Below are 11,472 nucleotides of genomic sequence, written 5' to 3'. Positions count from 1 at the left end.
AATACAAGCATAGATTGTAAAAGTAAAACAATCACTTTACATACAAACTGTCCTCATTCATTTTAAAGGGTAATATACAAACTGAAATAAACATCATCTTTAGATTATTTTCAAATTGAGTATTCATTTCACAAACAGTACTCAAGCAACCTTGAAAAGCTTATCTAAATGACAAACCAAACTCAGGCAATAGTAACCAGGAGAGGTTATGCTGACTCCAGGTTAGGGCTTCCTGCCCTGAACAAGACATGTCAAAATGTGCTTTACCAAAGTTCATTTTGTCAAAGACCGCAAATAATCGCCCCAGCCAGATTCAGCTAAACATCACAAGTTTTATCGAAGTTTGAAGGATGGCCTAACGATACTTAGTTATTCTCTTCTATCTGCAACTTACTACCTTATATTTGCATTCAAATTTGAAAAAACCCAACCAAGAAAATCTGGGAAAGCAGCAAGATTATTCTCTGTAACTTCAAATTAAGCTATCACGCTTTACAACTTCTAATTAAAATCCGAAAATTATGCGCTGTTATAAATGATGTGTTTGCAAAGTTGTGTTGCCGACAGAAAATTATCATTGTTTTTGTTTTCGCAATCAGGTTTCATTAGAATTTTCTGCCACGACCAAATGCACTCACAGATAAACAAGGGCTATTTTGTTGATCTTGCCTACCAAATCGATACGGTATGTCCTGCACAGCTTTGGTTCTATAGACCCTTTGAAGGACTTTGTTTTGAAATTGTTCCAACGGATTGTAAATTGTTTATTTTGGATCAGTATCAGTCTGGAGACGGTCAGTTGCATGCAGGTGTAGCTACAAACTGCAAAAGCTTCATGTTTACATGTCTCTTCATGTCTCCGTCTAAAGTCTCTATCATTTGATTGGCAGCTGTGGCCAGCAAATGGGATGGGAGAGACTGAAAGTCTGAACCCTACCTTATAAAAGCAACACACTTTCACCAAATGTTTCACAGCATTTCGTGTCATTTTTGCTGTGAAGCGATGGCTATGAAGTGGATTTCTCTTTGTGTTGTGGCCCTGCTTGGCTGTCTGTGTGATGGCCAGTATGTTTACCAAAAGCCTAAACCGAAGCAACAGCCGCCGCAAAGGCCTCTGCAGCCGCCGCAAAGGCCTCTGCAGCCGCCGCAAAGGCCTCAGCCGCCGCCGCAAAGGCCTCAGCCGCCACAGCAGCCACAGCAGCCTCAGCAGCCTCAGCAGCCTCAGCAGCCTCAGCAGCCTCAGCAGCCTCAGCAGCCTCAGCAGCCTCAGCGGCCAGTCATACCTCTACCAGAACCAGTTCAAACTTGTGAGGTGGCAGAGAACTACAGGATACAATGTGGGCTTCCAGGCACCTCTGCTTCAGACTGTGAGGCCATCAACTGCTGTTTTGATGGGCGAATGTGCTATTACGGCAAAGCTGGCAAGTATTTGTTTTTTTCTTTACAGACCTGATTTGTGTAGCAATGCTATACATATTACACATTATCTACCTGACATTTCTTTCTGGGTTTTTTTGCTCAGTAACTCTCCAGTGCACCAAGGATGCCCAGTTCATTGTGGTGGTGGCCAGAGATGCTACTCTGCCCAACATTGACTTGGAGTCAGTTTCTCTTCTTGGCGAAGGTGATGGCTGTAGTCCTGTTGGCACCACAGCTGCTTTTGCTATCTACCAATTTCCTGTCACTGCCTGTGGCAGCGTCGTCATGGTAAGGGTTGTGACTATATCACTGTTTTGGATTGAATTGAATTTAATGATGAATTTGATGTTGATGTTGATGTTGTTTACTGTAGGAGGAGCCTGGAATTCTAACCTATGAGAACAGAATGATGGCCTCCTATGAAGTAGCTGTGGGAGACCGTGGAGCCATTACCAGGGACAGCCAATATGAGTAGGCATTTGTATCCTCAACATTGATCACAGCCACTGTGAGGTCAACCTGTGGGGTGGGGCTTAAGATATCATAATAATTTTAGTAGTAACAGCAAAGTGTCCAATCACAAAGAGGTTTGGTGAAGTGGCCTTAAATTCTCCCACTGTTTCATTAAAAAATGTTTTTTAATAACACCTGTACACACTTTTTTTCAGGCTCCTTGTCCAGTGCAGATATATTGGCACCACAGTTGAGGCTCTTGTCGTTGAAATCAAGGGGTTGCCAGATTTACTCCCAGTTGCAGCTCCTGGACCTCTGCGTGTGGAGCTCAGACTGGCCAATGGACAGTGTCAGGGCAAGGGATGTGTTGAAGGTTAGTGTGACAGTGGTGTTATGTCTCTTCAGTCAGCATTACTATGTAACCAAACAATGTTTTCTTTTCTTTTGCACAGAGGATGTGGTCTACTCCTCATTTTACATGGATGAGGACTACCCTGTTGTAAAGGTGCTGAGAGAACCAGTTTATGCTGAAGTCCGAATGCTGGAGAGGACCGATCCCAATCTTGTCTTGACACTTGGACGCTGCTGGGCGACAAGTGACCCCAACCCTCTCAGTCTTCCACAGTGGGACTTGCTGATAGACGGGTAAGAGTAAGTGCTGCAAAATAAACAGCTCATCATCATTTTTTTGGTCAAAACTTCATTAGTGTTCCTTCTATTCTCCACTTTGGCCAGCTGCCCCTATCAAGAGGACCGATACCTGACAGCCTTGGTCCCCGTGGATGCCTCATCAGGACTCTTCTTCCCACGTCACCACAGGCGTTTCATTTTCAAGATGTTCACTTTTGTTGGTGCTGAACCTGGTGACAATAATGACAATATTAAGGGCCAATCCCCCGCTGTGATGCCCCTGAGGGAAAAGGTAAAGCACTCAAATAAGTATGTATCTCTTTCATTTTAAATATTACAATATCTATAGTATACATTTCCTTTTTTTTGCCAGGTGTATATTCACTGCAACACAGCTGTATGCCAACCCTCTGCCACAAATAGCTGTGAGCCAAGATGCTTCAGAAAGCGTGAGTAGACCAACACTCAGTAAATAAACACCACAGATACCATGTTTAAATAAAGTCTATTATTTGACTATTAGAAATACAACACAATGATTGTAAAGTCCATTTAACCAAAGGTCTGAATGAAACTGACCAGAGCTACTGTATATCCCCTTTGCAGGAAGAGATATTGGTGGTGCCGAAAGGAAGACCAGCAGACATGAGGCCACTGTGGTTAGCAGTGGAGGGATTATCATTAGAGGTTCCACATAAATTATAACATCCAGAGTTTATCCTCGTGAATCTCAGTTTAAAATCCTTACGGACAAGTGACTTTTCGAATAAAGATTCAAGTCCAAAAGTGTGTTGTGTGATTTCATAAAATTTTAAATAGATGTAGTTGACACATGTATGACTATGTGACATGACATAATACATAATGCAGATCCAGAAAATCAGATACTGGTGGATATTTAACACGTTTATGCAGTTATCATCATCATCATCATCGTTGTTGTTGTAATTTTCTTTCTCTATTCACTGATGTTACTTTTTCCAAAGCCCCACATTGTAAATTATTCATAAAAGTTTGCATCCATGGTTACATTTTATTAGATTTTCAGTGATTTCTGTTCCATTTAACATTATTTATATAGCGTCAAACCACAACAAACGTTATCTCGAAGCACGCCTTTCTCACACCTGCAACACCTTTGTAATACACAAAACAAAAAATAAAACTACATTACCCAGAAGACTTCAGTTTAGGCAAGCGTACGTGAAGTTGTCCGCTGCCTTATTTTTCCCCACTCGTGAAGAGAGCAAATCCATTAATCCGTGTGTGCTGCATTCAGGTGGGATGGGATATTTGGTTAATACGTAACGAAAAACCATACAAGTAGTATTCACGTTCGAAAGTCCGAATTTTAGATGCCATAAGCGTTTTTGGGAACAAACAATGCCCGAAACAGTTACTCGTATTTCTGTTCATTAAAATAGAACAGTAGTAACACTCCACACGAGTTTTGGTTGTACTTGAACGCACTAAACTCGAGCGTACCACTTCATTGTTATTTACCACCTTCCGGTGAGCGAAAAGAGAAGAAAAGTTACTATACGACTATATCAATTCTTAAAATTAAAATTAAATTAAAGAATTAAAAATTAAAGACGATTGAAGAAATAGAAAGAAAGGCGTTTCGGTGTCACATGTTGACCAATGGCATATGTGTCAGACCACGGGTTTGTAAAGAAACACACGCGAGGAAGCCGCGACAGACCAATGACAGTCCCGTAAGAACGCGGAAGTGAATGATGATTGGACCGTGCAGACATCACTTCAGCTGAGGCGCTGAGTGGGTGCACGCGGATACCGAGGACGGTAACAGTTAACCGGAATTGCGATCGTACAATCTACGCTGTTGCCCGTACGAAGCCCTCTATGCACATCAAGCCATTCCGTTATGTTGGGCTCTTCCGGTTAAATAGCTTTACCGGTGGCAAGCTGCGTTGTTTATCCAGTTCCTCCTGCCGTTCAAGACCGATACTTCGCAGCAGAGCACCCATACTCTTTGCCCGTCAACTCACGATGCAGACGGATCAAAATGTGAAGACCTGTATCGGGGCAGAGGGACCGGATAGCAGCATCCCCGCTATCACAACAGAGGATCCCACTTCTGTTTTGGAGGCGAAACAGATGGCTCTCAATCCTGCCCTCAACGCGGCGTACTTAAGAGCTCCGAGTCCTCTGGTTTTGGGAAGCGGTGAGTACGACTCGGAGGCTGAGTATTACAAGGATGGGAGAACCGAGGGGGTAGACCGGGGCACTAGGGTCAGCGCGTTCAACTGGTGCCAGGACTTTTTGTCTGGATCGTGGAAGACCATCCCGGAGGAGGACTTCCAAATCGGCATTATCAGGTAACTGAGGGTACAATCACTGAGGGTGCAATCCGGGTCTCTGAGCATTGAACTTGAATGTGTTTGGATTCTGCTGTAAAGGCCTGGTCTCATGCCTGTGCATAATGTATGTTGATTGTGTCACGTTTGTGTGGGTGGGTGTACTGTTTGAACCGTGACCAAACTGGTGGGATTGCATCTTTTAACAACTGCCATTGCAACATCTGCTCTGTAACATTGTGACTCTGTGATACTCTGCTCAGATTTGTTTTCACTTGTGTTTTTGTTTATTTCATGTTTGATAACAATAACTTTTTTTGTTGCAGTGGTGGCCTGAGTAATCTGCTGTACCTGTGTAGTTTGCCTGATCATGTGTCTTGCGAAGGAGAGGAACCTCGCCAGGTTCTTCTGCGTATCTATGGAGCCATCTTGCAGGTCTCTGTCATTGTTTTTATTCAGGGACTGTCATTAGTAGTGTGTGCAGAATTCCATTCTCATCACAAACAAATGCTTGTGTCTTACAGGGCGTGGACGCCCTAGTTTTGGAAAGTGTGATGTTTGCAATCCTGGCAGAGCGGACTTTGGGGCCAAGACTATACGGAATCTTCCCACAGGGCCGTCTAGAGCAGTATCTTCCGGTATGACAGCTGTATTAAACTAATGATCAGTGGGTGTCAAGCCATAAGATTGATATTGAGTTTGACTTTTGCTTTCATTAGCAGGAATGCTCTAGTTTGTAAACACATTCATATTAACTGGTAGGTTTTGTGGTGAAATAACTGACATTTGTAGAGATTGAAAGAGACAAATTCACTACATAGTGTCTGTTTTCCCAGAATACAACAATGCGCACACATCAACTTTCAGACCCGTCCATCTCAGCTGAGATCGCCACCAAGGTGGCGCGTTTCCATGACATGGTGATGCCCTTCAACAAAGAGCCGAAGTGGTTGTTTGGGACCATTGATAAGTGAGGACACTTTGTCATCTTTCTTTCCTTATCACTATGCCTGTTTCTGTTGTGTACCCCGTTTTGGGACAAATAAAGGATTATCTTATCTTATCTTGCCAGTTTTGCGTAAAATTGCACAATGTAATTTTCAGGATGCATCACTCACAGGCAACAAATAGTGATGATTGATTACACTCATGTTATGTTCTATTAAGCCCACTCAGCCAAAAAACTCACCCAATGTCATACATAGCCATTGAGTTGCCAAGTCTGATATTTAATATTTTTGTTTTGTTCAAAATGTGGGTGTTTCCATTACTGTTTTTAATTTCAATTTGCAACTTCAAATTGCGGGAAAAGCCGGTCAGTGGACGGCTCACCGGTCACTGTCGTTACTCATTTGGCGGGTCACTGCCATCTTGACGTCTTGTCGTTGTTTTCTGCCAGATACATGGATCAAGTGATGCAGCTTCGGTTTACACGGGATGCACACGTGAAAAAGTACAACAAACTGATGAAGTTGGACCTGCCTGCCGAGCTGGAGAGCCTCCGGTGAGTCGGGGTCCAAAAAAACCCTGGCGTCCCCTCTGTCCTCCCACAGTGCCCACACAGCCATCGCAAATGAGAAACGGCACAAAGCAAAGCCGTCAAGTCTCAAAATGGTCCAAATTCCCGTGAAAGCAAATAGCATTGTGATTGTATAGTCAGTATTGTCACTCATTTTGATCATCCATCTCGTGACTGTGTGATATTTGACAATTATCAAACAATATTTCGCCAAGTTAGACTGGGTGCTCATCTGGTTTGTAACACTGAATGCTTAACTGATAAGAAAAGTGCAAATATGGAGAAAGCTATCTTTACCAACAGACAAGATAACGCCACCGGGAGAAAGCAGGAGGCTGGAAAACATTACATTACATTACATTACATTACGATCATTTAGCAGACGCTTTTATCCAAAGCGACTTACAATAAGTGTGTTCAACAAAGGTAGATAAAAGAACTTCAGGTCACAAGAAATCGTAAGCGCATTTCCTTCCTAAACCAACAGCTAAGAGCATAACTAGAGCTCGAGTAGAAGTGCACCTTTTCAGAGTGTTAGTAGAATATTAAACTACTTCAATAGGAAAGTTTAGGTTACATTTTCAAGGCTAAAATGTCCCAGCTGGAGATTATTTTCAAACAATTAAATTGAACCTCGATACAAGACCCTGCTGTGTCTTCCATTTCCCTGTGCAGTGTGTGACCTTTGTCCCAGTTCCTCTGTCACTACAGTCTGGATCTTTCGTGGCACTCTGGGCTGGGCAACCAACAGAGAAAACACGCAATTGTTTGTTGTTTATCTGTTGAGGAAATAACTATCCTGAAGATGTACCATGTACTCGTATGGCCGGGGCAGCGGCGTGGCGTGAGGTTCAAAGGTCGCCTATCGCGTTGTTCGCTCTTCTACATTATCTGTCTTCCAGTTCCACACATAAAACTATTATGTATATATTATAGATAATGGCTTTTTAGTTCACGCATGTAGGCTCAGTGGAGGCCAGACTTAGCCTAATGAGGAAAATGTTCATGTTAGTCTGTATTGTATCCATTTACCACCCCTAAATTGTAATTATCCAATATAATATATGGTTATCATTCTTGGCTCTTGTGTCTATAACAGTGCATTGCTGGCAGCGACTCCATCGCCGGTGGTGTTTTGCCACAACGACATACAGGAAGGTAAAAAGAAACCTATCATGTCTCTATCTTAGTCCTGATTGATCCGCCCGCTGGCTTCGCTGTCACATTTCTTACAGGAGACTTTTACTCAAGTGTAAAGAGCTTGGCTGAGTTGTAGATATTTATAGTGGCTCATATTCATATACAACATGCTTTCAGTAGAAATTGGCTGCTGAGTTCCTCCCTTCGTGTATGTGCAGGGAAATGTGACTCCAGTGACATAGTGCAAACTTGAGAACTTTGCATACTATTAATATTCTGCTCATTCACACCGGCCTAAACACACAGTGTGTGTACGCTTACAGTATGTCTATTTACTAGTCTGAGCACTACATGTGTTTTGTCACAGTAGTGGAAACACGGTTTTTCCTGTTAAAAGCAAATTAATTACAGTTTTTCATGTTATGTCAAACCATAAACACACCTTTTGTTAGATGTGCTATGCACCAGTCTACCAAAATCAGCATCACTGAGATCCTGAGGATGACATAGGGAGTGTTTTATTATTATTATTAGTAGTAGTAGTAGTAGTAGTAGTAGTAGTAGCATTAGTATTATCATTAGTGGTAGTAGTACTGTTGTTGTTGTTATGTGTAACATGAGCAGATCAGAAAGTGTGTCTTATCTCCTTTTGTCCTTCGCAGGGAATATTCTGATCCTGGAAGACAAGGATGGTAACTCCTTAGAAAGGCTCATGCTGATAGACTTTGAGTACAGCAGCTATAACTACAGGTAAGGGTGGACACCCAGCCAAACAAAAATTGGTTTTGTGAAGATAACAGTAACTTGAGTCATTTGTTGTTTACACAAGTTCATGCTGGGTGTTGTTTTGGATACTAGGGGATTTGACTTTGGAAACCACTTTGTTGAGTGGATGTACGACTACACCTATAACGAGTGGCCCTTCTACAAGGCGACGCCAGAGAACTACCCCACCAGAGAGCAGCAGGTCTGTTTGAGCACCTTACAGCCTAATAAACTGTCTGCAAATCTCTCCGTCCTTTGACACAATTTTAATTGAATATAGTCAATTTCCTAAAATTATTATTATTATTGTTTATTAACTTGCCGATGCACACTTGATTTCATGTATTCCTTCTCACTTTCAGCCTTTGGTAGCCAGGCTTACCTTTCCGGCCTCCATGGTGCCATCTAGTGGTAGAAGTTGTTAATGTGAATCAGATTTACCATAGAGGGAGGAGAGCGTTTCATGTATTGTTGCTCATGCAGGATATCATATTGCTGTTCCCCATACAGTATGAAATAAAGCAACCTTTCCCCTGTGGAGATACTGCCCCCTGCTGGTGCCATACAAAACCATGAACACGTATTGACTCGGTTGATTTAAATGATTTTGTATACGGGAGGCAGTGACTCAGTGGGTAGTGCTTCTGCTTGGGAACCGGAGGGTCGCCGGTTTGAGCCCCTGCCGAGGTGCCCCTGAGCAATGCACCGAACCCTCAACTGCTCCCCCCTCTGCGAAGGGTGGTAATGTAATGTAAGTCGCTTTGGATAAAAGCGTCTGCCAAATGATCGTAATGTAATGATTTATTATGTTATTAACTAATTAACATTGTAAAGAGCTTGGCTTGAGTTATGGTGGTCAACGCTGAACAATGTTGGTGCTTTATTCTCATTACTCAGCCGAATCTGAAGTTCTCAGTCCATTTGATCACTTCAGAGGTTTCGATCATCAAAGGGATTTCTCTGTTTGGACTCTGGTTGGTCTTTAGATATGACACGATCCTCTACCAATATAAACCCAGGCAATTGTTCACATAAATGTGTAACAATGTGATTTTGGATATTGGAGCTAATTGATTTCAATGATTAAAAACGATGAATGCAGTGAAACGGCTATAATGTAAAGTTTGTATTCTTGTTCCAATTCAGGTATATCTGAAGGTTGTAATCAAGTAAATACATCTGAAATCACAGAGAATGTAACTCACTACATACTGTAAGCACCTTCATAAATCCCTTCATTTTGTTTTGCAGCTTCATTTTATCCGCAGTTATTTGGCCGAGCGGAGAGGCGGGTCAGAGGCGCCCGAGGACCAGACACAGGAGGAGGAGGACATGATCTTAGAAGCGAATAGGTAACACACCATGGATATGGAATGAATATTGTGTACCATCATCAGGAGCACCACACTCTGTTCACCTCCTGCTTGCGTGTGCCTTGCAGGTATGCATTGGCATCACATTTCCTCTGGGGGCTCTGGTCCATCATTCAAGCCAAGATATCCAAGATTGAGTTTGGATACATGGTAAGTAGGAAGACGCACAGCTCTGTCGTTCGCTCGGCTGATAAACGCTCAGCATTCCTCGCCTCATACAGTTTGAAGTCAGTTGTTTTAACATTTGTTTTTGCAGGACTACGCCCAGTGTCGCTTTGAAGCCTACCTCAAGCAGAAAAAGCTCTTCTCATAAATTCCACCTCTCAGGCAATCGGGAACGTCGTGAATTGTTTCTTTTTCGCATGTACCACTGGAAAAGATGTGCACCTCCGCAGTTCTGGTCCACCGCATTACAGTTGGGAGGCAGTGGCTCAGTGGGTAGTGCTTCCGCTTGGGAACCGGATGTAATGTAATGGTTAGTGAAGGGAACGTATTATCTCTGAACACGGTTTGTATCATGCATATATTGCAAAATGCGTTTAAATCCACATAATTCAATTTAGTAAGCACTTACGTAGTAAGTACAAGGGTCCAAAAAATGAGAGAAATGAGAGAAATGGCAGCAAAGTGGATTATTCTGAAATATTTTTCACATTTTGATGCTGTGGTTTCCTCCAGTGAAGTCATTTTATGACAAGATGAGATTGTAAACTGATGAATTCAAGTCGCAGATCTCCGTGAAGGAAGAATCAGCCCACAAGGACGTGTATTGGCACTAAAAGTTCAAATGTCCCTCAAAGTCAATCAGTCAACTCTGAATATGGTCCCTGTGTGTGTGTTCTCTATATGTGGATGTCGGTGAGATTTCCAATTTGCGAATCTCACAGTAAATCTTACTGTAATGGTCATTATGGTTATCGAAGAGAAAAAGCACAGCATATAGTGTGTGAGACTTAGTATGGGTGACATTCTTCTGTGTGATTAATTGTTTTACCACATTCCTCCTGCGTTATTAGTTTTGCATCAGACTGCACGGAATAAAAGCTGACGAATCAGGTAGATAAGAAACGAACTGAAGATTCTTGGTCAAATGTTCTGCATGTTGGTTCAATCACTTGCTTCCCATGCACATGATGAACTGCTCCACCACTCATTACAATGGAAAGATGAGGTTCAAGACCTTCATTACACCATTTTTGAATGAGGGCTATTTTATACTCAATGGACTATCGAGCAAGTTGTTCATTTACAAGTGGAAGTTGATGAAGTTTCTCACTTTTAGATGTATTGGAGTAATTAATTCTACATTTTTTTGTGTACTTATAACCAATTCTGTTCATATTTTATCATAATATCATTGTTTGTAATCATTTGTCAATGATGTATTGAAGTGGTATATATTTCTCCTGTTTTTGGTCAAGAACCATTGCTGTATTCTGTTGGACTTTGTTCACCTCTTTCCCTCTTAATTGTATGTGACATGGGATCTTCATTTCATCTTGTATTTAACTGGCTTTTATTTCATTTTCAGGACTATGTAGCATTGAATGCATCTTCTTCCATATTCCGCACATAAACACATCTACGTAACTGTGCCTCTTCTGCACAACTGTAGGAAGTATACAGTTTGTTTGCGTCCAACATTTAGAATGTATTGCACCATTCTCACTTTTTTTGGGACTAGTAAAAACATGTATATTTGAAAGGTTAATAAATGTACTTGATTCAAATCTGTGGACTCTTCCTTTTATTGGCAGTGTGGAAGATATTCCATTCAGTGATGCATATTAAATACCGTTCATGTGTCTGAACAGTTTTAAGGGTCTTGTGATGAGTCACGTGTCTGCTCAGA

The 11,472-nt window shown here is 41.9% G+C and overlaps 2 protein-coding genes across 2 annotated transcripts; both read left to right on the top strand.

The window, feature by feature from the left end:
* The first annotated feature begins 498 nt into the window (after positions 1-498).
* On the top strand, positions 499-3,285 carry LOC142992109 (zona pellucida sperm-binding protein 4-like). Its single transcript, XM_076142405.1, has 8 exons — positions 499-1,421; positions 1,523-1,707; positions 1,793-1,890; positions 2,088-2,245; positions 2,325-2,517; positions 2,608-2,794; positions 2,876-2,951; positions 3,109-3,285. Exons 1-8 carry the CDS (start codon positions 965-967, stop codon positions 3,198-3,200), a joined length of 1,446 nt encoding a protein of 481 aa, XP_075998520.1. The 5' UTR covers positions 499-964; the 3' UTR covers positions 3,201-3,285.
* A 981-nt stretch (positions 3,286-4,266) lies between these two features.
* On the top strand, positions 4,267-11,350 carry chkb (choline kinase beta). Its single transcript, XM_076142375.1, has 11 exons — positions 4,267-4,844; positions 5,150-5,258; positions 5,348-5,461; positions 5,660-5,793; positions 6,223-6,327; positions 7,442-7,500; positions 8,145-8,232; positions 8,341-8,449; positions 9,499-9,599; positions 9,689-9,770; positions 9,877-11,350. Exons 1-11 carry the CDS (start codon positions 4,369-4,371, stop codon positions 9,931-9,933), a joined length of 1,434 nt encoding a protein of 477 aa, XP_075998490.1. The 5' UTR covers positions 4,267-4,368; the 3' UTR covers positions 9,934-11,350.
* Positions 11,351-11,472: the final 122 nt, after the last annotated feature.

This window comes from Genypterus blacodes, unplaced genomic scaffold, assembly GCF_046128005.1.
Source record: "Genypterus blacodes isolate CSIRO-AG114 ecotype Tasmania unplaced genomic scaffold, CSIRO-AGI_Gbla_v1 ptg000021l_1, whole genome shotgun sequence".
NCBI classification, from domain to species: domain Eukaryota; kingdom Metazoa; phylum Chordata; class Actinopteri; order Ophidiiformes; family Ophidiidae; genus Genypterus; species Genypterus blacodes.
The sequence above is the reverse complement of the archived record's forward strand: the minus strand, read 5'-3'. Positions and strand labels throughout refer to the sequence as shown.